This window comes from Scomber scombrus, chromosome 21, assembly GCF_963691925.1.
Source record: "Scomber scombrus chromosome 21, fScoSco1.1, whole genome shotgun sequence".
NCBI lineage: Eukaryota > Metazoa > Chordata > Actinopteri > Scombriformes > Scombridae > Scomber > Scomber scombrus.
In genome coordinates this window covers 10,665,091-10,690,083 of record NC_084990.1, presented here as the reverse complement: position 1 = coordinate 10,690,083, position 24,993 = coordinate 10,665,091, and the positions used below count along the sequence as shown (strand labels likewise).

General features: G+C 40.1%; 2 protein-coding genes across 3 annotated transcripts; both read left to right on the top strand.

Annotated features, from left to right (window-relative positions):
• Window positions 1-258: 258 nt before the first annotated feature.
• Window positions 259-15,901, top strand: rnf40 (ring finger protein 40). Of its 2 annotated transcripts, none has more exons than XM_062442193.1 (20): window positions 259-296; window positions 765-913; window positions 1,021-1,188; window positions 1,549-1,864; window positions 4,059-4,259; window positions 4,417-4,538; window positions 5,225-5,371; window positions 5,738-5,812; window positions 5,964-6,083; window positions 6,226-6,405; window positions 6,609-6,744; window positions 7,020-7,141; window positions 7,312-7,577; window positions 8,642-8,759; window positions 8,854-9,003; window positions 11,485-11,694; window positions 11,794-11,919; window positions 13,342-13,482; window positions 13,596-13,697; window positions 14,095-15,901. In XM_062442193.1, the coding sequence occupies exons 2-20, from the start codon at window positions 776-778 to the stop codon at window positions 14,269-14,271; spliced, it is 3,015 nt and encodes a 1,004-aa protein (XP_062298177.1). In that variant the 5' UTR covers window positions 259-296; window positions 765-775; the 3' UTR covers window positions 14,272-15,901. The 2 variants fall into 2 exon arrangements, with proteins under 2 accessions (XP_062298177.1, XP_062298176.1); XM_062442192.1 differs by having other exon boundaries at window positions 11,482-11,694.
• Window positions 15,902-16,381: 480 nt separating this feature from the next.
• Window positions 16,382-24,586, top strand: si:rp71-1c10.7 (tumor necrosis factor receptor superfamily member 12A). The gene is made up of 5 exons (XM_062442198.1): window positions 16,382-16,563; window positions 20,558-20,656; window positions 20,779-20,922; window positions 21,424-21,472; window positions 21,962-24,586. The coding sequence occupies exons 1-4, from the start codon at window positions 16,482-16,484 to the stop codon at window positions 21,462-21,464; spliced, it is 366 nt and encodes a 121-aa protein (XP_062298182.1). The 5' UTR covers window positions 16,382-16,481; the 3' UTR covers window positions 21,465-21,472; window positions 21,962-24,586.
• Window positions 24,587-24,993: the final 407 nt, after the last annotated feature.

Here is a 24,993-nt window from a genome sequence, read left to right as displayed (position 1 = left end):
ATATCTCCTATACCCTTAAATATGCTATTGCTTTTTTTCCTAATAAGTTTATTCTCATAAAATTCAGTTTTTAATGTAAAATTACAACATTATTCTTGTAATTACACCACTTTACCAATATTAAAAACCGTCGTAGTAGAAATTAGATACATTTTAAGGCAAATTATATCCCAGATAGATAGCTGAGTTTTTAAAAAATAAAAAAACTCGTAAAAAACAAACACGGAAGTATATTATCGTCACTTCCTTAGCTTCTCTGATGTCATGAGTTACATTTTAATTCGCTCCTTGTGAAGGTTTGTAACGTTCATATTCGCCAGAAAACCACTTTATAATCTTCTATGCGTGTACATATTTTGTCTTTTATATGTTATTTCGTGAATATCGGTGGGAAACGAGTGAGAGTGATGACCAGAAGTGATAAAATACGCTGAACAAAGAGCTTAGCCGTTTAGCTTAGCTGGGAGCATTAACGTTAGCATTAGCTTAGCTCGCCAATGTACGTTAAGCTAAGCAAAAATGGTGAATTAAAAATGTTTTTTCGGGCAGTGTTTAGCAGAATAACTGTACAGGAACACATATGTTCTTACAAGGACCAGTAGAGCATTGTAAACAGCTAAAACGAACGGTCCTGCGCTAGTAATGCAAAGCTAGGCTAATGTCGTTGCTCAGTGACATCAAATGAATGAATTGAACTTGTTATGACTTAAAATGTGAACGTCACCAACAAGATTGGACGCCCTGTAATGTTTGATCTCTCGTAGGGGAAGGAAGGATGTCAGGTGCTGGGGGAGGAAAACGTCCCTCAGGAGGGGACAGCCCCCCTGGCCCCCCTGAGAAGAAGAGCAAAAAAGAAGAGAAGACCACCACCACTCTCATTGAGCCCATACGCATCGCTGGAGTGTCTTCTACTGTGAGTTATTTAGTGCCCCTACCTTCACAAGTCCACTTAACTACCACCCCCACTCAAATGACTTGTAGAGCTCATTTTGTAATTACCCTCATATTTGTCCATTGCAGGAGGAAATGGACATGAAGGTGCTCCAGTTCAAGAATAAGAAGCTGTGTGAGCGCTTGGAGCAGAGACAGACGATGGAGGATGAGTTGCGAGAGAAAATTGAAAAGCTGGAGAAGAGGCAGGCCACTGATGACACCACCCTACTGATTGTCAACCGCTACTGGTCGCAGGTATGACTGCCCAACTCTATTACACCCAAGTGTCATGTCAAAGCCGTGTGTAAACCAGGTGGTCAGATTACCTGTCCATAATGCAACACATGGATAATATTATTATAATATTAGCTGTCAGCCTAACCCAACTTCTTGTTTTTGTGCATGTAAACATAGCCAATAAGATTGTTGTACACTATACAAAGTCTATCTGTGGAAGAACCACTGTAATTGTAGTCGAGATATTACAAATTGCTTGACTCAGCTTTGCAAATGGCACCTTTTCTGATTGTTTCTGCACAAAACAGTAAATCCATGATAGTGCTTTTTTCAGAGACGATTAACACTTCCTCCGATCCTTATGTTTCTGATTTGCAGTTGGAAGAGGACGTGCACGTTCTACGAAAACGTATTGAGCCCGAGACTCCGGTGGCATCCACCCCTGTCCCACCCCCTGCTCCTCTCCCTGACCCTACACCAATGGAGGAAGATGGTGTCAGTCTGGCCTCACCAGCCTCTGCCGTGCCTCCACCTCCACTCCCAGAGACACAGAATGAGGGGGAGCAGCCAGAGCAGCAGCAGCAGCAGGAGGAGCGTCAGGAAGAGGGTCAGGAGCAGCAGCAGCAGCCTCCTCCTCCTGATGGGTCAGAAGAGTTGTTGACGCCCACAGAGCCGCCACAGAACTCCACAACAGGTAGGCAGATTTTTTGTGCAGCCCTCCATCACTGACTGTGTTAAGGACTGTTATAATCTGAGTGTTGACCTTGCTCATTCATTCTTTATAAACCGTGTTGTAAGTGGGTGTATCTCCTTATTAAGTCACTAAGTGTTTCCCATAGGATCTTTTTCAGCAGCCATGCTGTTGTGCACTTGGAGAGCCAGGATGCGTATTTGCGCACACTGGCAGTGGATTAACTTAAAACTACCTTAGAATTGTTCCAGATAGGTCTATTCATGTTAATCAAGTCATGTGTGTGGTAATTTACAGGAGCTTTTGACACAGAAAGCCCACGTTTTTGTAGTTGTAATAAATGTCAATTAATGAAGTGCCTCGACACAGTCAAGGGTTTTTATTTGACTAAAAAAATGTGCATTTTCCCATAATTTAGGACTGTTAGCATTACTGTATTTATTAAAATCAACACAGGTTGTCGTTTTTCACAGTACACTCAGACATTAGCAACAAGAAAAGGGCAACAATAATATCCTCACTGATTAAGTAAGCACTATGTCCTGAAGGAATCCTCCACATTATCATGATTGATCACCCTTAACAACATAGAAAATGGTCACAGAATAACACTGGTGTTCTCAGAATTTTATCTTAATTTTGTCAATACTATCTCATCAATATTTACATACTAACTCTTCTATCAAAATACTGAGGGAAGTTTAGAAAGAATAAAGAACACAAGAATCAGTCGGTCCCAGTGTTGTCCTTTGCCCCCTCCCTCTGCAGCTAATGTCATTCACTGCCTGTTGGTTCAATCAATATTTTTTCAGCTGTTTTTCATTAAAGATGAGGATTTAAATTAGTTTATATTTTAAATATAACAAAGCATTGTTTCTAAAGCAGCAACAGCAAAGTCACTCTACAAACCCAGTAATGTCTCACTGGAAAGAAATCTAACATGTCAATAAAATACTAGTAATATTTCTATAATATGTCTTCTATCAAAATACTGAGTGAGGTTTACAAAGCATGAACACAGGAATAAGTCTGTATCAGTCCTGTCCTCCTCTGCTGCTGATGTGATTCACTGCCTGCAGGTGCCGTTGGTAGACAGAGAAGTGGGGGGTGGGGTCAGCATGTTACTAAGTTTATAACAATTTGCCTAGTTTAAAGATAAGTGGCACACTAAGATAAATCTATGTGTTACATACAGACAGCTTTTGTTTTAGCCCGTTCTCAACAATTTTCTATTATCTTCACTAGATCACTAGATAGTCATGGGGCACTGCAATAACTGTCTCACATCGTAATCTTTCCTAAAAGTTATTAGGTTGCTGTTTAATCTAATCTGCTCTTAAATTCGTTTTTAACCTCAAGGTCTTAGTATATATGTTTTTATTTATTTATGTACGTGTCTGTATGAGCTACTGGTACCTGAATTTGCCCTATGGGGATGAATAAAGTAGTATTTATCTATCTATCTATCTAAAGTACTCTTATTGGCTTTTTTACCCGTGAAGGTCAAACACCCACACAGAGAGGCTGGTGTGCAAGATATCAAACGCGATACATGATACCAGTTCCCATTCTCTCCTCACTAGTTGCTGTTAGATGCTTGTATGGAGAAAATATATATATATGTGGTTCGTTTTATTATGTACAATATGAAATTTCAGCAGTGGCATTCATCATTTAGCAGTGACGCTGCACAGCATGTAGAAGAAAAGGTCTGATGAATCTTTTTATTTTGCAGGTGTTGTTTACTCGTGTGGCTAACTTTGTGGAAATTTTGCAACAAGACTGAGTCATCTTAATGCTGTACGCAAGAATATATGCAAATGAAAGTGCTGTTATGTGCTTACATTAAAAAGATGATAAAGACAATTGTTTCAGCTTTTTCTGCACATTGTGGTATACTATCCTTGCAAAAAAATATGTAGAAATAAATGTTACCATAGAGTAAGACTACAGTGCTAACTCATGTACCTGTATTTACTTGTTTCTAAGCTTTGATAGAAACTAAAATGCTTTGTCTCTGCATCTCTTAGGCTGTCAGTCCAACCAACACAAATTGTCTTTGCAGAATTCAAAACTTTTTGGGAGACATTTGGGGACATTATTTTTCTAGAAAAAAGATGAATTATGTAATAATACATAGAGAATAAAGTATTATTACCTGCTCTCCTAACCAACTTTTTACTCTGAATGTGTGCAGATGCATCGCCACCCCCTCCTCCCTTAAGTGAGAATGCCAAGGGTTTCCTGGACACGCTGGAGCACAGCAGCGAGGAGGAGCTCAGCCTGCACCTCCAGGACCGCATGCAGTTCAGCAAGGAAGCCATTGCCTGCCTGGTGTGCGTCTACGACAGGCTGCACAGCCGCATCAACGACATGTGCAAGCAGGTCCAAGCAGCAGGTAAATCATATTCAATAACTTAATAACACACACATTTTATATCCTACATCAAAACTAGTGTTGTTTTTGAGTTGATGGTGTAGATGTGAGCAGCGAGTGGGGCGTTTCTGACACTCGACATCTCCTCTTTATTTGCTAACTTAATGTTCATTGGCAGCAAGTGACGACGAGAGCCAGTCTGAGATCATCAATGTGAACCACACTCTGCTGGATGAGAACAGTCGATTGAGAGACCTGGCCACTCTCCTGCAGGGCCGACACCACAAGATGTCCATGGAGGTATGATGTCATCGGCACTGTAAACTGGTGTGACGGCGTGTGTCAGAAATATTTGTATTGTGTGAATGAGAAAACTGCAAAGACGTCTACTTGTGCTGTATACTAACTGTTTTCCAATATGAACTCAGGGCAGTGTTTTGGAGAATCAGGTCTGAACATTGTCCGGAGTTGTCCATCACACATGTAGTACACAACAGGTATCTGTGTCAGATGAGTTCTTACCTACTGGAAATACTCAGTAGAGTATATGGGTAGAGCGCAGCAGGCAGAACATGATACTAAAGGTCTGCTGCTGAAATGTTTTGCTTACAGCACATCGAAGATGGATGGGGCTACCATCTCATCTATAATGATGACTGTTTTTGCCTACGTGTATTTGGACGTATCTGCAATATCAACAGAAGAGAGTTTGTATTCTTCTAGTTTTTCACCAGTCAAATACTAGAAACGTCATCAATACGCCCACCCACTCAGTGTGAGTTCCCTCGACAATGACTTGCTCTATTCACACAATTGTGAATGGGCTCAAATGGACAACACAGAATTTACACTGGGGAGCCAGCAGGGTAAAGTCTGTCTAATGTCCAGAACAACTGGTTCAGACATTTGTGTTCCTCCTCCAGGTAATCTACAGTTCAGGGTTGCAGTGCACGTGTTAAAGGGATAAAGTTTCGCCTTTTTTGCAGTACAATGAGTTGGTGGACAAGGTGACAAGCTCTGAGACTAAGGTATCCGAGATGGAGACGACGGTGGAGGACCTGCAGTGGGACATTGAAAAACTTCGCAACAGGGAACAAAAGCTCAACAAACACCTAGCAGAGGCCATGGAGCAGGTGTGTTTAGTATGATGTCTGTGTAGAACGTTTGTATGTGTGCTTCTTTTTGTTTCAGTGTGTGTATGCTTTATCTCTCCATGAGGCGTAGGCTCATGATGTTGTTCCTCTCTTGTGAGGTGACCTCAATAAGGTTCAGAGTATCAACATGTGTCAACCTACCCTCTCTTATCAATGTACATACTGCTGTCAGTGAGGCATGCATGGGCTGATATTGTTTGTTTATCTGTACATGAAGAAAATAAGCATTGAATGATGTCATACAGTATTTGTAGGTGTTTTGTGTGTTTTTGTGTTGCTTTCCTGTTTTCCATACTTTCTTTTTTCTTTTTCTTTTACCTATGTTCATCTGTTTGCTGTCTGCAGCTTAAGTCTGGATACAGCAGCACTGGCAGCTCAGGTGGGCTTCCTGGAGGCCAGATTACATTGAACATTCAAAAGGTGAGCATTCGTAGGAAGTTATAAACTTTTTTATTAACTTTTTGCCCAGTTTCATATCTCAGATGCAAGCGTTGGCCGTGCTGGCAAACATTGTTGTGCTACCTCACACATTTCTTCTATGTATAGCTTTTGGTCTTTGTTTTCATCCTAGTTTGAGAGTCTTAATGCAGAGTTGGAGCACAACCAGGAGTTGGCTAATAGCCGCATGGCCGAGTTGGAGAAACTGCAGGTGGAGCTCCAGGAGGCTGTGAGGGAGAGCGAGAAGCTCAAGGTAAAGATTAAATCTCTCTACACCTCATTGTCAAGAACCCAATTCATATTCTTGAGACGGGTGTTTTTTGTAAATTCTACAGCTGACATTAGGGTATGAGCCAGTGTAGAGTGGTAACAGACTTCGAATGCTCTTTATATAGATGGACTTGCGGAATATTCCAGAGGAGGTTGTGAAAGAGACCCTGGAGTACAAATGTCTACAGTCCCAGTTCTCCCTGCTGTACAATGAGTCTCTCGGGGTGAAAACCCAGCTGGATGAGGCACGAGCTCTCCTGCTCACTGCCAAGAACGCCCATCTCCGACAGATTGAGCACATGGAGGTAAATTTATAGATCAAGGTTGATATCATAAGAAAAAGTATGTGTCAATCATCAGAGAAAATGAAGACCGCTGATATTTTTCTTGCACCTTGACTGTAGCATTGTGTTGCTGTTCCAATGCAACAACTTCAATCTGTACTTATGTATTATTACCACTGCCTGGCAACATGGTCAACAATTCTGTACTGTTTTTAACCATTTAGAGTGATGAGCTGTCCCTTCAGAAGAAGCTGCGGACTGAGGTCATCCAGCTGGAGGACACCCTGGCCCAGGTGCGCAAAGAGTATGAGATGCTGCGCATTGAGTTTGAGCAAAACCTGGCAGCCAACGAGCAAGCAGGTACCTGTCGAACACATCCTCACATCAGTCAAGAAATCTTTAGTAAATTACAGTCATTTTAGAATGATACACAGGTGGATATTAAGCAACACACTGATCAGCAGATAAATATGTTTTCATCATCTGTTAGCACAGGTCGTTTCTGTGGGAACGGTGCATATTATGTCATTTGTATCATGTTGTCATTGCTGCACACCATACCGCTGAATGACTCAAAACCAAACCACATACTGACGGTTCTCGGGTCTGTGTCTGTCTTTCATCTTTTGTCACAGGACCAATCAACAGGGAAATGCGACATTTAATCAGCAGCCTTCAGAACCACAACTTACAGTTGAAAGGTGATGTGCAGCGCTATAAAAGGAAGTTGCGGGAAACACAGATGGAGATCAATAAGGTAATCACGTAATTCATAGGCAAACAGTTACAGTGTTTCATAGATATTCAGAGTTAAGCAAAACTGAAACATCACTTGTGATACATTTCCTTTAAATCATCAACAATCAAGTTGGTTCTCAGTAAAACAATGATGACAATTCTTAATTATGCATTTTGTTTTATCGACAGTTACGCTGTCAGAGCGGTGACACAGGTGTTCTGATATTAGAGGAGACAACGAGCGACAGCATTGACGTGAAGAAGGAGGAGGATGAGGACCAGGAGGAGGAAGAGGAGAGGAGGAAGGAACTGGAGAGACAGCGGGCCCGGGAGAGAGAGAGGGAGAGGGAGGCCGAGCGAGAACGAGAGCGGGAGCGGGAGAGAGAGAGGCAGCGCAGTGATGAGCTGAAGAGGAAGGACTCGGATACACTGAAGATGCTCAGAGTAGAACTCAAGTAAATCCCCTTTGACTCATCTCTACTTTAATTTTTCAATTTCTCCATCCTTTGAAGTCAGTCTCCATCATCTGTGTAGATTTGTTCAAAAGCATCTGACAGCAGCACCAACAAAGTTTTGCCAGTAACCATGTCATTAGGCAAATGTAAACAAGTAAATGTAGTATTTGTATAGCAACTAAAAATCACAGCAACAGCGAACAAACGAGCGCAGAGACACAAAGTACAAAAAATCCAAAACACAGCCAAGGACATGAGCAAAAAATAAAATAAAATAAATAAAATGCAAGCACTATTTAAACAGGCTAACCAAAGGCTTGTTCAAATAGCTTCTTCATGGAAATGTCACAGGCTTTGAGGGATTGCAGCAATAAGGGGAGAGCGTTCCATAACTTAAGTGCAACAGCGTATAAACCTTGAGTTTTGTAGCAGGTTTGAGGGACAGACAGTCATTTTTGTTCAGCAGACCTAAGAGCCTGATTGGACGTATGTACTGGGGTGTTTGACCATGCAAGGCTTTATATGTTAGCATCAGTACTTTAAAGTGCATGCCAATATGATGAGAGATGCCACTAAATTAGCTAATCTGTCCAAGAGCTGTAGCTGTGTGAATGTGGTCGTAGAAGCACTGAGCTAGGGTTATAAGAGGAGTACATGTGAAGGACTAACTAGAAGAAAGGGATTTTATTCAACAAAAGAACAAATAAAACTGGCATGACATGCTGCCAGGTTAACTAAGATAATACCAAATAAACTATACAAGGAATAAGAAGTCCAATGTAACATGACGTGGTGGTTGGGTGCTGGGTAAGAAGGAGTCACCACACTACCAGGATGGGGCAGGTTTTATGTAACCTAAAGACACTGACCAGCTACCTCCAATTCCTTCATGACCTCCAGCTCCAACCAATCAGGAACCAACAACACTGAAAAACAGCACAGCAACACACATACACACACACAAGCCCTGGCAGAAACCCTGGGGCCGTCACACTAGTCACACTGATGTAATTGCTAATATTAATGTAATCTCTTTGTCTCCTCTAATCCCTCCTGCTCCTCAGGAAAGCCCAGGAGTCCCAGAAAGAGATGAAGCTCCTATTGGACATGTACAAGTCCGCTCCAAAGGAGCAGAGGGACAAAGTGCAACTCATGGCAGCTGAACGCAAATCTAAAGCTGAGGTTTGTCCTTAAAGTGTCTTGCCTGTCAGTCATAGTTTTGCACATTTTTCTGTTTTGCATGCTACAAATCGCCCGTCTCTTAATATCAAACCAGGTGGATGAGTTGCGGATGCGAGTGCGAGAGCTGGAGGAGAGGGAGAGGAAGGAAAGCAAGAAGCTGGCCGATGAAGATGCCCTCAGGAAGATCCGAGTGGCAGAAGAGACCATCGAGCATCTACAGAAGAAACTCGCTGCCACTAAACAGGTTTGTGTGTTCTGCATTTGTAAACCTGTATTTGTTGTTGTATTTTCCAGCAGTGTGTGTGTTGTTTTTTTTAATATAACACATATGTATCATTTTTTTTCCCATCAACAATTTGACCTATAAGAAATGAGATATACTCCTTCAGCAAAACCGTCAAGACTGAACCAGATATATATATATATATATATGTTCAAAAGGAAACAGCTGTGTTAATAATGAAAGTAGAGCAATGAGTATCACATTTGCTTAAGAGAGAAGTTCTCCTAATCTTAGACGGCCAAAGGGGAATTGAAACTTTACATTTTGGCCTTTAATTTGAATCTCATCAGCTGGTTATCTTCACACTAGTCTGGTGGTAGCATTTCATTATGTTGCAGCAGTTTTTAATTTGCAATAACTTTTTATTTCCATAGATTGTCTTCTTCCGGTTTCTGTCTGTAATTGTGTTGTACTTAATTTATTTTCATTCAAAGAGGATCATGGCAGCAGCATCGTTGAAAAGGGTCTAAAAAAAGAGAAGAAAACCTGCTGTGAAATCACTGTGATCTGTCCCTCACAAAAAAATACAGCTTTATAAAAAAAAGTTATAAAAACTATCTCTGCTTGTTTAAAATGATTCAAAAGATAGTAACATAATTGTAAGAAAACTTGTCAGACTCATTTTCCTAAACTTTTTAATACAAGAAGCTATTATCACATTCTAGCTTTAACAAACTCCATGCCTGTTCATTGTCATCACATCCTTGAGTTTATTTTATTTTTTTTATTGTTTTACTAATTCCATTCAAATTGTTACAGCTCTTGCAGCAAAGAAACAGAGAATTCAAAAATCACTTGTATGTAAAAATGACAACTGTAACTCGCTTTAATGACACATTAGGGAAATTAGCAAATTCTGTATTTTTTTTTAAACTTTTGTGTCACTTGAAGGTCTGACATTTTATAGGGGGAAAATGAAAACTCTTTCTGGGTGGGGGCACATCATCTTTTTGGGTGAGTCACAGATTCTAAGTAAAACACCGTCAGATCTGAGCTCACTCACTGAGCTGTGCTGTTGTAAATTTTGATTCACTGGTGTGGAATTTCATCAGTAAATCAGAAAACTCGGGCAGTAAGAGATCAGGCTGTCATGAAATGAACGATATAAAACCATTTTCTGACCAGGGTCAAATGCTGATTAAGTAATGTCATTGTGATTGTAAAACTGGAGCTGCGTGGATTGTGGACACACCCAGATTAGATAATGTAATACTTTTGTCACGATAATATTCACTCAGCTGTTGACCCCAACGTGTTATTAAATAAGGATAATTGTCAGGTTTAGAGGCTTATTAGTTAATGCAAATCATATTGTCCTCACCCAAACAGTCTTGAACATTTGCTGTTTTAATTTGGTGTCTGTTGACTCTGGTACAAAGCAAATAATTGCTCTAAGATGACCTAAAAATGCATGCATCTGTTCATTAGCACTGAGAACGCAATTAAACCAAATACAAGGAATGCCACCAATATGCAAAAGTGTTATGAGTGTGTGAAGTTGTTACACTCTTGTTCCATTCCATTTTATGAGCAAAAAGGAGACAGATGTTGAGATGTGATAGCCCGCAGCTCCTCATGCATGGGAAGTCTAGCAGAACATGATTAACAGAAGGCAAAACACAGTCAGCATTAATACTGATTTATTCAGCTTTTTAATTATGACTTCTAACCTTGTACGAAGTAAAAGCACAACAACTAGACTGTTTTGGACTTGGATGTTTTCGAATTGTTCCCGGCAGGTCCTGGCTGCCAAGAATTCAACTTTGCTGGACGACAGATTGCCAAAACGATTCCAATAAACAAGCTAGTTGAGAGTCCATATGACTTTGGTTTATAGGCCCTTGTTGGTTTACAAGTGGGCATCGTGAACCAAAATGAAGCAAAATTTGTAGCACAGAAAACAGACCAGGTGTGATCGTCTCTCGAGATGCAAAGTCATAAATAGACCTATGAAGGTGCGATGTAATTAATCCCACCAGGTTTACAGTATGATAATTGCACACTCAAATGTAACTACTTGGCAAGTTGGAGATCCTGCAAACTAAAGTATAATTAAGAGACATGAAACTATTTTCATTTTATCCGTTTTCATTTTAACGTTTCTGTTTTGTATTTAAAAGTAGTAAAGAAGACTAAATGCAGGCGATAACATTTTGAATGTGTAATGAGGGAAATAAATGGTCTTAATTTACCGCAAACACGGCTTTTCACACCAGGATTGGTTTTAGGACATTGCACTGTTGGGAGAATATAGTTTACAGCTGACACTTCCTGCAGCTACCTTGCATACCTCCAACAGGAACAGTGTTTTATGTGACTGCAAATGTTGGGGAAATCAACCCCCACCTGTTATTGAAATTGGAGTCCAAAAGCTGCAGCAGATATGTCTGTCTCTGTTTTACACTGTCTGTGATCATTGACACCTGTGCATCTTTTGAGGAGGAGGAAGCCCTGCTGAGCGAGATGGATGTGACAGGCCAGGCTTTTGAGGACATGCAAGAACAGAACAGCCGACTGCTGCAGCAGTTACGAGAGAAGGACGATGCCAATTTCAAGCTGATGAGTGAGAGAATTAAATCGAACCAGATCTACAAGCTGCTGAAAGAGGAGAAGGAGGAGTTGGCAGACCAAGTTCTCACATTCAAAACCCAGGTAAAGTGTGTCTTTTTAACGTGGAAATGTGGCGTTGATAGATCTTGAATGTGTCAGCACGCCAAAGTGCTAACTGCTTACCGTTGCTGTCGTTGATAGGTGGATGCCCAGCTGCTGGTCGTGCAGAAGCTAGAAGAAAAAGAGGGTGTTCTCCAGAGCACGCTGGCCGCACTTGAAAAAGAGCTGGCCGTCCGGACACAAGCACTAGAACTCAACAAGAGGAAGGTGAGAAGTGATGCCATCAATCGTGGTCTGTTGCACTCGTGACCCGTTAATCACTGGCTGATTTCATTGCTGCCAGATGTCTGTGATTTCTTGCTGGCCCTAAATAGAAACACTGAGCAGAACTGTAAGTGGATCTGGAAAATACCATGCAGTAAGAGCCCAACTTGTACATATCATCTCTTTGTATTGGTGTGTTCAGATGCTTGTGGGAAGTACTGACTGACATATTAGATTTGGGGCTTGGCTGCCACATAACATTGCATTAATGAACTACATTGTTAGCAAATTAAACCCAGTTCTGTCTTGAAGCAGTCACACGAGCAGTCATGTCGATTGTGACATGTTTCTGCTAACTGCCAACATTGCAAGTACAGTGGAAACTGCTTATAGTGATCAGGTCTGTCTGGGTCAAATGGATGATTATTAGAACCTTTTTTCTTTGTTTCTCATGCAGATTACCATCTAATTGGCATTTATATATTTATTACATGAATTTGAAGTAATGGAATGGACGGCTTTGCTATTTACTGAATTTTACTGACTGTGTGAAAACGCAGTGCAGCTGTTTCAAATGCTTGTTGGCTCGTTTTTGGCAGTTTGTCATGAGCTTCAAGGAGACTATGTTTTTCATTGAGAGAAAATGACTTCCTTTTTCCTGTCATGATTTTAATCTGCACGCAGCACCAGCCTCAGGTAACCAGCCAGAAGCAGACGGGTCACTGCCAGGCAGTAATGGTGCGTCAGCCACTGAGTACAAATGATACGTGTGTCATGGGAATACAGTAAAAAAAATAGAATTACCGTAGATTTAAACTTTTTTCCAGTTGTTGAGACCCGAAAATGAACACTGTAAACAGACTACTTGATTGCTGCAAACAAATTATTTAAACAGCATTTGTAAAAGAGTGATTATGATATGATCATTTTTATGCATATAAGTGGCTGAACACTGTAACTGTGATCACTATAATCGGTTTCCACGGCACCTGCATGTGTGAAGCAGCGCATTGAGGCACAGTGAACGAGATCAACTTGACGCTTACGTAGGCTTGAACTATTTTTACATTTGATTTCATTTTCACAAGTAGGAACAACCACTCAGCATTACAAATGCAGTCTGCTAACAATAAAATTAAAGCATAACAGAAAAAACACATAAAAGGGGCTTCTTACTTTAACTGGAAGCTTTGAAGAGGATCTAAAATCTTACAGTATGCTGTGGAAAATGGTTGTCAGAGATGGAAAGTATAGCAAAAAATGCCATCCTGTAAGTGAGTACATGACCAAATTATTGAGGTTGAAGCACAAAGAACAGCTTCATCTCATCCACGCTTACTGTACCACCACTACATTACAGCTCTGGAATCTCACCATTAGAGTTTTTTTTTTTATTGAGTGTGTCCGGTTCCTTCCATGCTGCAGGCGGTGGAGGCTGCCCAGCTGGCAGAGGACCTGAAGGTGCAGCTAGAGCACACGCAGGCCAAGCTTAAGGAGATCCAGGTCTCTGTTGCTGAGAACCGCACCGCCCGGGAAAGAGAAAGCAGCAATCTTAAAAGAGCACAGGTATGTTGTATTTTACAATATCAATCCAAGCCATCTCTCTCTCTTTAACGTTTAAATTCTGATCAAAAGGTCACATCAGTCGTTCTAACGAGCCTTCCCCTGGTGTCTTTTAGGAGGATCTGTCCAGGCTGAGGCGGAAGCTGGAGAAACAGAAGAAGGTGGAGGTTTACTCTGACGCTGATGAGATCCTGCAGGAGGAAATTAACCAGTACAAGGTGAGACAGAGAAAACTGAATTTATGTGCAGAGAAATGTATGACTTTAATTAACCTCTGTTAGTGACAAGGGACTTACAAAAAAACCCCAACAGCTCTCTGGAACAATCTGCAGCAGACTCAACCGCCTAGTGAAAGAGTCATACGTTGTAATGCAAAATACTACGACCTTTTAATGTGCTTGATTGGCTGCGAATGCAGTTTTAGCATTTGTGCCCTATTATCCAGTATGGAGCAGAAAGTGAGCTCAAACCTTTCCAGAAATATGATAGTCTCTTTGCGTTTCTGGGAAGAGTCTTATTTGTTACACCTTTAAGTGTTAGATGTGTTAGCATACAACGGATAGAGGTAATAACAGTGTTGGCAAATCAGTATACGATGTGTTTATCTGTCTCCAGGCCAAGCTGCGCTGCCCCTGCTGCAACACACGAGACAAGGAGACCGTGCTCACCAAGTGTTTCCACGTTTTTTGCTACGAATGTCTGAAGATGCGTTACGACACCCGACAGAGGAAGTGCCCCAAGTGCAACTGTGCCTTCGGAGCCAACGACTTTCACCGCATCTACATTACCTAGAACGCACAGAGACGGAGGAAAAAACGGAAGAAGAAAAAACTGTAGAGAGAACCAAAGGAGAGGGAAAAGTAGAGAAACTGAAAAGGAACTGAAGATTTATTTGAAGACATTTTGGGGATATAAGATGAGTGTATTTCCCCATTTTAGTCTCTCTTGGAAAGACTTGTTTTTCCTGCATCATTGACATCAGTTGGTGATTAATTTGGTGACCAAACAGTGACTGAGAGTGTTGTGCTGTAGTTAATAAACACAGTTGTTTGTGCACACAGTGATATTCTTACATGTCGAGCTGCTCTGCATTGTTTTCCAGTTTTGTTTTGTTTTTTGTTTTGTTTTGTTGCCGTTTTTGCTAATGTCAAACATCCTTTTCTTTAAAGAAAATGGGCCCATTTTTACATTTCTTTTTTTATGTATTGAAAATCATGGAACTGCAGTGATAACATGGTCCTGAAGTGTTTCTTTCATTTGTTTTGTCCTGCTGGTTTTGGAAATCCCATAAAGTCAGTGAAGCTGAGATTTAAACATCAGAATTAAAAGAATCCATCCTTTTCACATCTGAAGACTGCACGTGTAAAACTAAATATGTTTCTAATATATGAAGTACAACAGCCAGATTTGTCTAACGTCTTTGGTTAGGCTATAGCATTAACAATGCCTGAGAGACGTCAGCTAGTTTGGCACTCAGTCAGCACATACAGGAGTGTTTGGATCACCTTGGGCAAGGACCTCAGTGTGTGTTCATCCTGTTGCCATGGTTCCTATTGGAGAGTTTGACACAAACATCTGCAGCTTATAGTGCCTCATTACTGATGAAATCACTCCAGTGGAAAGTCAGCTCATATGGGTGTCCTTAGTGGGATTTGCTGCTCCAGGTCCTCTTAGACCGCTTTCCTAAAGGTTAGTCGTGACAGTCGAGTACAAAAACATCTGTTTAACAACACGCTTCTAACCTAATTGAGCCAATGAAACTCCCTTTCCTCTGTTCTGATGATGTGAACTATTTACTGGGAGGTTGGTTAAGCGTCTGTTTGACGTTAGCTCTTGTGGGAAAGTCAGTTTACACTTTATGTTGAGTGCACTAAAAGTTCCAGGCTACAGAGAAAGAAAAAAAAGTGAATATGTGAAGAAAAAAAAAGTTTATCAGGCATTTGGGAACAGTTAACTTAATCCTCCGCAGGAATTTGCTAAAATGTTGGCAAAAATAAGAATCATTTTATTGGTAATAATAACTGGGCAGTGGTTGTTTACTTATATGAATGTGCAGAACCTGTCATAAATAAATAAGTAGTTTTCACTTTGTGTTTATAGTGATCATTTGTAGGCTCACAGCACAGATGTTGTAGTAAATGATGGTCTTCATTAATATATGAGACAATACTGTGACAGGGGCCAACCTGATAGCACTCCAGGCATGAGTCCACTGGCTTTGTTATTGCATTTTTGCGCTGCTGCAGCGGGTTACACCCAACTCCAGACATTAATAACACCACCCTGCGTCAGGGACACTCACTATTCAAATGTCAGTTTCCAAAAGCAGGACCATCGCAGCTTTTTTTTTTTTAAGTGTGTATGTGCAGAGGGCATTCAAGTGGAGAAAAAAAAGATAAAGGCTTATCTAACTTTCCCAAAGGCTTTAAAGCACAGATAGTTTTTCAAGTGAATGTCATCTGTTTTTGCCTCAGTTGCTGTTTCTCTCTTGCTGTGTATGGGACCCACACTCATGCCAGAGACTTGTGTTTTTTGGCAGACAGGCTGGAATGACGTCGACAGGCGTGGTAATAACAATGAGAACACTATTAAGTCCAGACTACACAGACTCTCAGGCAAAGTGTGGAGACATTAAAAAAAACAACCCTGGAGGGTGCCTTTAAAATATAAAACCTATGCATTTAAAGTCCTCTGCCTGTGGTCACTTCACTGAAACTTTCACTTGAGCCGAAACAAATGAAACCACATACTATGGTAGTGGAGTTTCCTGTGAGTCGGGGAGTGCGCACAGAGAATCCGAGCAGTACAGTACATAGGAAATGACTCATAGGAGTTGAACTGTTAGCGTGGGTGTGTGCGCTATTAAAACAAGGCGCAGACTCCTCCGGGTGACTCACTCTGATGCTCGCTTTTCCATGCTGAAAACCAGCACGGATTGTTAATCAGATGAACTTTCGGGAATTGTGTAGCCGACAGCAAGCAGCCTTTCACCCACAGACATCATGGCTTCAAACGCTCTATGCACACTCTGCGGACTTATTATAGCGGCTGTGACCAGTTTCCATGGTGTTTGCGCACAAAAAAGTAAGTAAATAAGCCTTTTTTTCACCCCCTTCACACAATTTCATTTTTATAGAAGAAGCTTAATTATTCAATATGCATTCCGGAGTTGGATCTGAAGTCAAATGATTGTTGTCCGTGTTTCTGCGAATATGGTTGACACTCTGATGGTCTGGTCTGTATATAATGGAGTCAGATAATAGGGGTCTGCTTACAGAACCGCTTCCTTTACCAGCTGCATTTCTCACCGGTTCCGCATTCCGATCGCCTTATTTCACCCCATCCATCCGCGCCTCTGAGGGAGAAAGGACAGGCCACATGGAAGGGTGCACAGTCTGTGTCCATTTCCCCACAAATTCTCACAGTTTCACAAAAGCTGGACAGAGAGAGAGGGAGAGGGAGAAGGAGAGAGAGAGAGAGAAAAGAAGGGGTGCTTTTCTTTAAATCCAGAGCCCTCTGAAGTTTGGATGTAATCCCAGAGGAGAACAGCAAACTCAGGTCGCACTAAGAAGATGAAATAGTGAATAATTACATGGATTAGGGTCATTTCCTCAGGCGTTAAAAGTGAGCAAATGCTTTTTTTAAAAAGTCAAAGTAAACTCAAAACATGTTTGATGTAGATTCTGCCAGTGTGAAGCCATCTCTACATCTGGACATCAGCTGTTGGTCCACCCACCCCCATCCCTATTTATGACAAAATGCTGCACCCCCACACCCAAAAACACCCTTTGTCAGGCTAGGTGCTGAGGCTTGCCAAGATCTTTTTTGTCAAGAACATTTAAAGTGGCTCCAGACTTTTTCTTGTTTCCCAAATTTAACATTCAGAGCCATAAGAAACTCCTGTGATAGTCACATGCTTCTTTTTGTTAGAATCTACTGCAACGCTGTTTGGTTGAAGTGTTCACTTTCAAATGTGTGATAAGGTGTTGGAATAAAGCCTGAAAAGTCCCAAATAAAAACCTCCAGAGTCATTTTATTCCTCGCTGTGAAAGTTTTGCTCAAGCTCAGAAATATAGATGAAAAACAAAATGCAATACATTTAATCAGCAGTTTAAGTTTGTCTGGGAAAAAAGCTCCACTTCTCAGATGTGGTTTGGGTTTGGACAGAGGTCAACCAGCAGTGAAGGTTCAGTTCCTCTTTGTGACTTTTTGAACTCTCAAGCGTGAGTCCAGCTGGATGTAGGGCTGAACTCATCGGGAGAAATGCTTACAAGAACTGTGACACATTTTTACTGTGACCACGGCTATAAAATGAGTCAGTCCAGCTCTGCAGGCGGGCTGGCTGTGCGGAGGACAGAGAGTCTCTAAGGGCCTGAACATGGCAGTGTAACAGAACCGAATAGTTCCACCATTAGAGGTCAACATACCTTAAACATGACTCTGTCAGCAGGTGCCTTTTGGCTGCAGCTGGTTTTTGTGAGTCCTGTTGAAATGTGACTAGCTAAACAGCCAGACATCTTTTATAATGTGGGATCTGGATCTCATGCTTGTTAACTGTTGCATTTCCATAAAGTTTAAAGACTTTATGGATTTAAAAGGAAAGGTCATAATCGAAACAGCAGTGGTTGAGATATCCTGATTTTTAGTCCGATATAAATCAATCTCCAAAAACACTGCATCCTACATTTCCCATGATGTCAATCATTAACATTTTTTATTACACCCCTCATGCCTTCTTAATCCATACCTTCAAGCAGACTTTGTGTTCTGCGATTTTCTGCTCTGCGACACGGAGATAACCCTGATGACATCACTATGGCATCATCAGGATGATTTTTTTCATATTGTGGAGGTTTCCCTCTGGAGCCACAGAAGACATTATATAACAATTTTCACTTTACTAGTCTTGACAAATAAGATGAACTTCGTCTGTAAAATCAGTGTACTGTCCCTTTAACCAATCTGCCAATCAACAGAAGATTAATCTGCAACTATTCTAACAATTAACTAATAATTAACTTACTTTTTCAATAAAAAATACCAAACTTTACCTAGTTTTAGCTTCTCAATTGTGGAGATTTGCTGGTTGAACTGAGTATCCTGAAGGTTTTGGACTATTTGTTTTGACAAAACAGGCAATTACAAGACATGACGCTGAGCTTTAGAGTATTTTTTATGACATTTTAAAATCATTTTCTGACATTTTACAGCCAAAATCATCTGCAGATTAATAGATAATGAAAATGATCATTAGATGTGGTCCTAATTGTTACTGATTGTACAAGTTCTGTCCATTTCTGAGGTACTCTATGCTTCTACTCCTACTTACAGATCAGGAATTGCTCTCTTTTGTTTACATTTTTTAAGCTACAAGTTACTTTTAAGTTGCAATATTGTCCTCTGTGGCTTTGGATGGAAGAGGTCACAGTAAAAGCATCCAGGATGGATATTCTGCATATCACAGTCCATTGTCTTATTGGGAACTGATAACGACAGAAATCACACTGTAAAGTTCATGTGGGTGTCAGTGTTCAGACAAACTTTACACACCACTATATTTGATTTAAGAGATCACTGAAATGTGACACGGTCATATAGATTAGAGATATTATGTATCTCTATTGAATAATAGTGTGAGATAACGTTGAAGCCAGTTCTGTTTTACAGTGCACAGAGAATGAGGATCCTCATTTTATCAGTCAGACATCTACAGATTATTTCCTCGTCTCATTTATCCGTCGCCCTGTCACGTCTGCTATTGTTTCACTCGTCTTGTCAGCATGACTTTGTGCTGTAAAACAGTTTTCAGCTCCTCAGCTCAATGTCACAATATTCATCACCAGGTGTTATTATCAATGGGGCAACCGCAGTTTCCTAAAACATTCATATAACTACTTTTGTTTTACGTCAAACTCGCCTTCTCTTGTAGTTTTGGTATTGCTTTCTGTGATGATAAAAGCTTGTTTGAACATGAGTGTTACCACAAATGATGACTCAATTTAGGCTCCGGGTGGTTCCTTGTTATAATGGTGACTAAAAAAGGATTTCTCATGCAAATACATGTGTGACACGGAGGAGGAAGAATGATTGTTATCATTTTATCGATCAAATATCTGCAGACTGTTTCCTTGTTACATTATCTGTAAGTCATGTCTGTTATTGTTTCATTTATCTTATTAAGTTGACTCTGTGCTGTAATACTGTTTTGCAGAGGATGTTTTTCAGCTTCATGTCACAATATGTTCACTATCACATCCATGACTTTGGGGTATTAATGCATGCGTGTTTCTTAACCAAAGCCATGATGTTAAACCTGCAGAGAAAACCCAGAAGCTTTAAAAAAAAAAAAAAGCCCAGAGAACAGTCTCTCTCCATTCAGCTTGCTATTGGTGGTAACTGTGTCACATCTTCAGGCTTTATTCCTTCCTTATCATCTGGGGAAGTGCACAACTTTAATTGTTCAGCTGTCTGACTGCCATACAAAAAAGAGATGGTGCTCTCTATTGTGTCCACAGAGGTAGACATTTTCTCTCAACAGCTACACCGTCATCTTTTCTCTCACGCCGACACATTTCATTTATTCTCTAGAAGTCTCACACGTACACAGACAAAAACAATTCAACGGAAGCACCCTGTGAAAACACATCCTGCTCTTCACACGCTGCCTGCCCGTTCATGCAACCAAAGTTACTGAGTAATTCTCTCTCATGCAATTTGTTACATCAGCAGTGAAACCAGAAGGAATTTCCCAGTTTAATTTTTATAAGAACAAGAAAGCCGCAAGGTTCATCACGTGTTCTCTTCGAGTCTACTGTTACACCAGAGGGAGGGCATTTTGGTTGGTTTCTAAGAACTTAGACTTGCAAATACTACCACTCCATTATAATATAACATATAATATAATCTCATAGGCTTAAGCAGGTTAAATATTTTATAAATCCTGAAAAATGTTTTGCTGAGGGAGTAGTAACACATCTTCAAGGGTCTGGTTTGACAGATTGTGTTGCAGTGAATGACTCAGAAAACATGAAATGTCAAAATAACTAAGAGCTGATCTCGGATGTTTTTCTGTGTGCAGGTCAGTGTGGCATCTCAGAGTTTTGGAACTCAGATTTGGATGTTTGTGTGGCATGTTCGTCATGCAAGCAATACCCAAAGACCCCATCGTGCAACACATGTAAGACACTGATTCAGATACTCAAAATGTAAAAATTGCTGTCAGTCATTCATACAGTGGTATGCTTTCTTTCAGGGTTGCATTTTAAGTTTGTATTTGTACTGTAATGTATTCTTTAACAGGTAAATCTGTGGAGGTCACCCATGACGTGTGGAAACTGGCAGCCATCACCAGTTTCTCAGTGCTGGCTGTTGTGCTGGTGGGTGCTGCACTGATTATCGGGGTCATGGTACATCGACGCAAGTCCCACAAACGGCCATTACGTGGTGAGAATCCTTCTCTCAACTTGAAATCTGAGTCACTTTGATGTAAAAACACACAATCAGGATAAATACAGTTGTGAAGAGTGTCCATGTTTCCAAACTGGTACTTATAATCTTATAATCCACATTCAGTTGGTTGCAATCTGCAACCTCACCACTAGAGGCCACTAAATCTTACACATTGCTTCTTTAAAAATAATTTCTTCATGTATCAAAGGTGGCAACAATATTTGTAGTCTGAAGGTGTGGAGTAAAACCCTTATTTTTGTGACACTGGAGCTTACCCAAACATTTGGGTTATATAATCATGTCATCCTTGGTGCATTACTTCATGTGTATGTGCAGTTCACTGATGTCATCCTCCCCTGGTATGAAGTCTTGGCAGTTGTGACATCATAGGAAATAACTCCTATTTCCTGTTTACTTTCTTTGATAAACAAGTGGTACATTTAGATTTGTAATCACTTTACAGGAAAAATGACTGTCTCTTCTTTTTTTTTACAGAACCGATTGAAGAAACTGCAGGGCCACTTTATCAAGCTTAAACATTTCAGTAGGTATACTTTTTACTGTCATATTGTGTATTACATTAACATATTAAAGGCAGATATTGACCTTTGAATGACAATGTGATCAGACAATCAATACTGCTTTTGTCTGATAGGACAGAGGTGGGGTGGATATGATTTAATTTAGCCAGACTCTAAAAAGGCTAAATTTGCATCACTTTTAATTTAATGTAATTTTGCAGTTTTCATGGTCTTTTGCCGTTTTCATGGTAAAATGTGATTTTACAAAAAACCCCTCAATCCTTGTAGTTTTTTATTTGTTAATTGGAATTAATGTAAACCATTAAATATCAGAACCAACTGTCAGATCAGCAGCTTTTAGAGTTTGAGTTTTAATTTGAAGCCTTGAAAAGTCTAGACTGTAGTGGCCAAACTGTAGTCGTGACATGCTTCTAGTTGTAAACCTAATTTTTACTGTTTAAAATGTGAATGCAAAGTAAGGAGAACTAAATCAAGTATCATGGCCTCCACAGCCTCATCTTCCTCTGGAAACAGATGTGACAGAACCAAGGAGTGACTGGTTCAGAGCCGGATGGAGGAACCTCTGGACTATGAACTGTATACTCTGATTGCAGGGTATCTCTTGACCAGAATCGGACCATTTAATTTATTAGACTGTTCAGTGAAGAGATGTTCAGTTCTCATGCTCAGTGTAGGTCCAACAGTGACCGCAGGACTAAAGAGCAACTCTCTCACCTCAGTAGGAATAGCAACAACATAATGCTAGATTTTCATTTTGTGTGCCTTTATACTACACTTTTAGAGACTTTTATCGAGAAGACCTTTGTGGGTTTACATACTCAGAAATAAGATAAAACTACAGTCTTTCATTGTGCTGTTGTCCAGCAGGACTCCGATGAATGTAACACAGCTCCTGCTTCCTGCTGGGCTGCAGTTTGATACCCTGCTATTCAGCAGGGTTAGATGGGGTCTATCTCCTGGTCATTTACCATGACAGCCTCTTAAAGATAAGTTAGCAAGACATACTGTCAGGCTTATTAAGGCCATTTGAATGTAGCTACTTTTTAGGTGAAATGTATTCTTGCCTTTGTCCCTGCTAGTACCTCCATGTATCTGTTCTTTTAAGAGTCTGCTACAGTGATTGTTTGAAGCTGTTGTTTAAAGGAGCAAACTGTACTCATGCACTGTTATTGGGTCTCCTGAGACCGAAACGGATCCCTCATCCCAGGTCCTTACAATATTGTCTCGTTTTGTTTTCATGTTTCTAAGTAGAAGGAGATTTTCGCTGGATTTTTCTCTATCACGACGAATATCAGTGCTTGTAGGACAGGATGTTCGAAACACTAGACAAACGATCCCAAACTGTTAACATGTGGGAATGTTGCGAGGAATGTACTGTAGCATAGAAAATGACACCTACAGTGTTTTAGGTTGAGCTACACAATCACAACGCTTACTAACCCTCACCTGTCAAATTGTTTCACAAAAGAGACTTGTCATGTCTGGATGTCTGTTTTCAGTTTTGTGGAAATTGTGAGAAAACCAGTGATGGGCAGGGTCATTTCTTTTTTCTTTTTTTTTTAATAGTACAGTGTTTTTTTAAAGCACAAACCATCATGCAATCCATGATTATTGAGATTTTTTGAGATATGATGACAATGTTTCAGGTCAGATTTTGGATCTGTCTGCTTGTGGGTGAACTGTCTGCCCCCTGGAAGAAAAATTGGAAAATTCCGTAAAGGTGCAGTATGTAGAATTAAGTGGCATCTAGTAACTAACAGACTTGGCAGAAATGAAACATAACGTTCATAAGTATGCTTTAATTAGTGTATAATCACCTGAAAATTAGAATTGTTGTGTTTTAATTACCACAGAATGAGCCTTTTATATCTGGGTCAATGACGTATAAGGATTTGCAACAACTCAATTGTAGAATAATAAAAAACAAGCATATCTAATGCAGTAGTTCAAACATTCAGAATGTTGTGTACCTGAAGATCCATATTATACATTTGAAATTAAGTGATTTTAGTGGGTTTTTCAAGATTAATTGGCACTGGCCTTAAAAAGAGTCATGTGGTGCGACCATGATTCATCTTGAAATAAATCAATTTACTTAAGATGCTTCACATCTTTTTTTTTTTTTACAAGTTTTCAGTAATATAAAGTGTTTGGAAACAAAGTATTTGAATTTTTTTAAATGATGATATTTTATTTAGATAAGATATTTCAAGATGAATCATGGTCGCACCACATGACTTTTTTTTCAGGCCAGTGCCAATTAATCTTGAAAAGCCCCCACTAAAATCACTTTCAAATTGTAATATGAATTGGCAGGTACATAACATTCTGAATGTTTGAACTACTGCATTAGATATGCTTGTTTTTTTATTCTAAAATTGAGTTGTTGAAAATCCTTATACGTCATTGACCCATCTACATAGGGAGCAGGTCCTCATCCATGGAGGCCGCCATGTTTCTACAGTAGCCCAGAATGGCCAAACCTAACACTGACTTTAGAAGGCCCTATCACCTTTTTCGGGTGTTTCATGACCACTGTAGGTTTTCCTACATGCTTGTAAGAGGAGCGAAATTGTTTTCCTAGGATGGCAAAGTCATGACCTTTCTGCCTATGACTGGCTAGTTACTGTTGCCTTTGGTTTTAAGTATGAGGAGTGAGATTGGTTAGGTTAAGTTAAGTAGTGCAGGTCATGATTTCACCATCCAAGAGAAAAAATATTGGAATATGATGGGATATTATTCAGTTGGCTGCAATCTGTACCCTCACTGTTGGACGCCACTAAATCCCACACACTGCACCTTTAAACTTCAGATACTTCCATTGTTTCTTTTTTGTTTTTGTTGTTTTTAGATTTTTCTATTATTTATTTTTTAAGTATCTTGCGATTTTGTGTGAGGTACAAGCACATTTTTAAAGGGACTCCAGTGAAGATTTTTGTTAAACTTCCGCCAGGCCAGCCAACGATGTTACTGAGCAATAACTAACATTTTCCGCCTTTGTTTTCCTTTGCTTTCTATTTCTAATTGTATATAATGTACATGCACTGGCTTATTTTACTTAATGCAATCTTATAAACTGCTTTGTGTACCAAATGTATTTTCACAATAAAACTGACAACCTCTAGTAACAGTGCTTCCAGTAAGACGTATTGATCTGTGGCTCTTCATGAATGTGCAAATCCATAATATTAATAATTTGGTCACATGTCAACGGCATCATACCGCCTTTGCACATGCGTCAGCGTTGTGTTTGTCTGCCAGAATGTGTTATAAATGTACTTTTTATCCAGTTTTGAACCACATTTTGACAATACACTTTTCAGATCTTGGTTGTTTTTGACTATTTAACTGGATGAAGAAATTTAGTCATTGGACATCTGGATCTTAAGTTATTCTAGAAACAAGCTGAGCAAATGTTAGCAGCAGCTTGGCTCACAGCCTCTCTGGACATCCTGTGTTTGCTGGACAGCGAGAGAGAAACACAGATTTTTAACGTTAAACTGCTTCATTCAGTGTTTTTACT

Coding starts and splice junctions, on each gene's coding strand:
- rnf40 (XM_062442192.1), top strand. CDS start 776: ATGTCAGGTGCTGGGGGAGGAAAACGTCCCTCAGGAGGGGACAGCCCC. Junction 1,865..4,058: donor GCCACAGAACTCCACAACAG/GTAGGCAGATTT, acceptor GAATGTGTGCAG/ATGCATCGCCACCCCCTCCT. Junction 8,760..8,853: donor AACGCAAATCTAAAGCTGAG/GTTTGTCCTTAA, acceptor ATATCAAACCAG/GTGGATGAGTTGCGGATGCG.
- si:rp71-1c10.7 (XM_062442198.1), top strand. CDS start 16,482: ATGGCTTCAAACGCTCTATGCACACTCTGCGGACTTATTATAGCGGCT. Junction 20,657..20,778: donor GACCCCATCGTGCAACACAT/GTAAGACACTGA, acceptor ATTCTTTAACAG/GTAAATCTGTGGAGGTCACC. Junction 20,923..21,423: donor CCACAAACGGCCATTACGTG/GTGAGAATCCTT, acceptor TTTTTTTTACAG/AACCGATTGAAGAAACTGCA.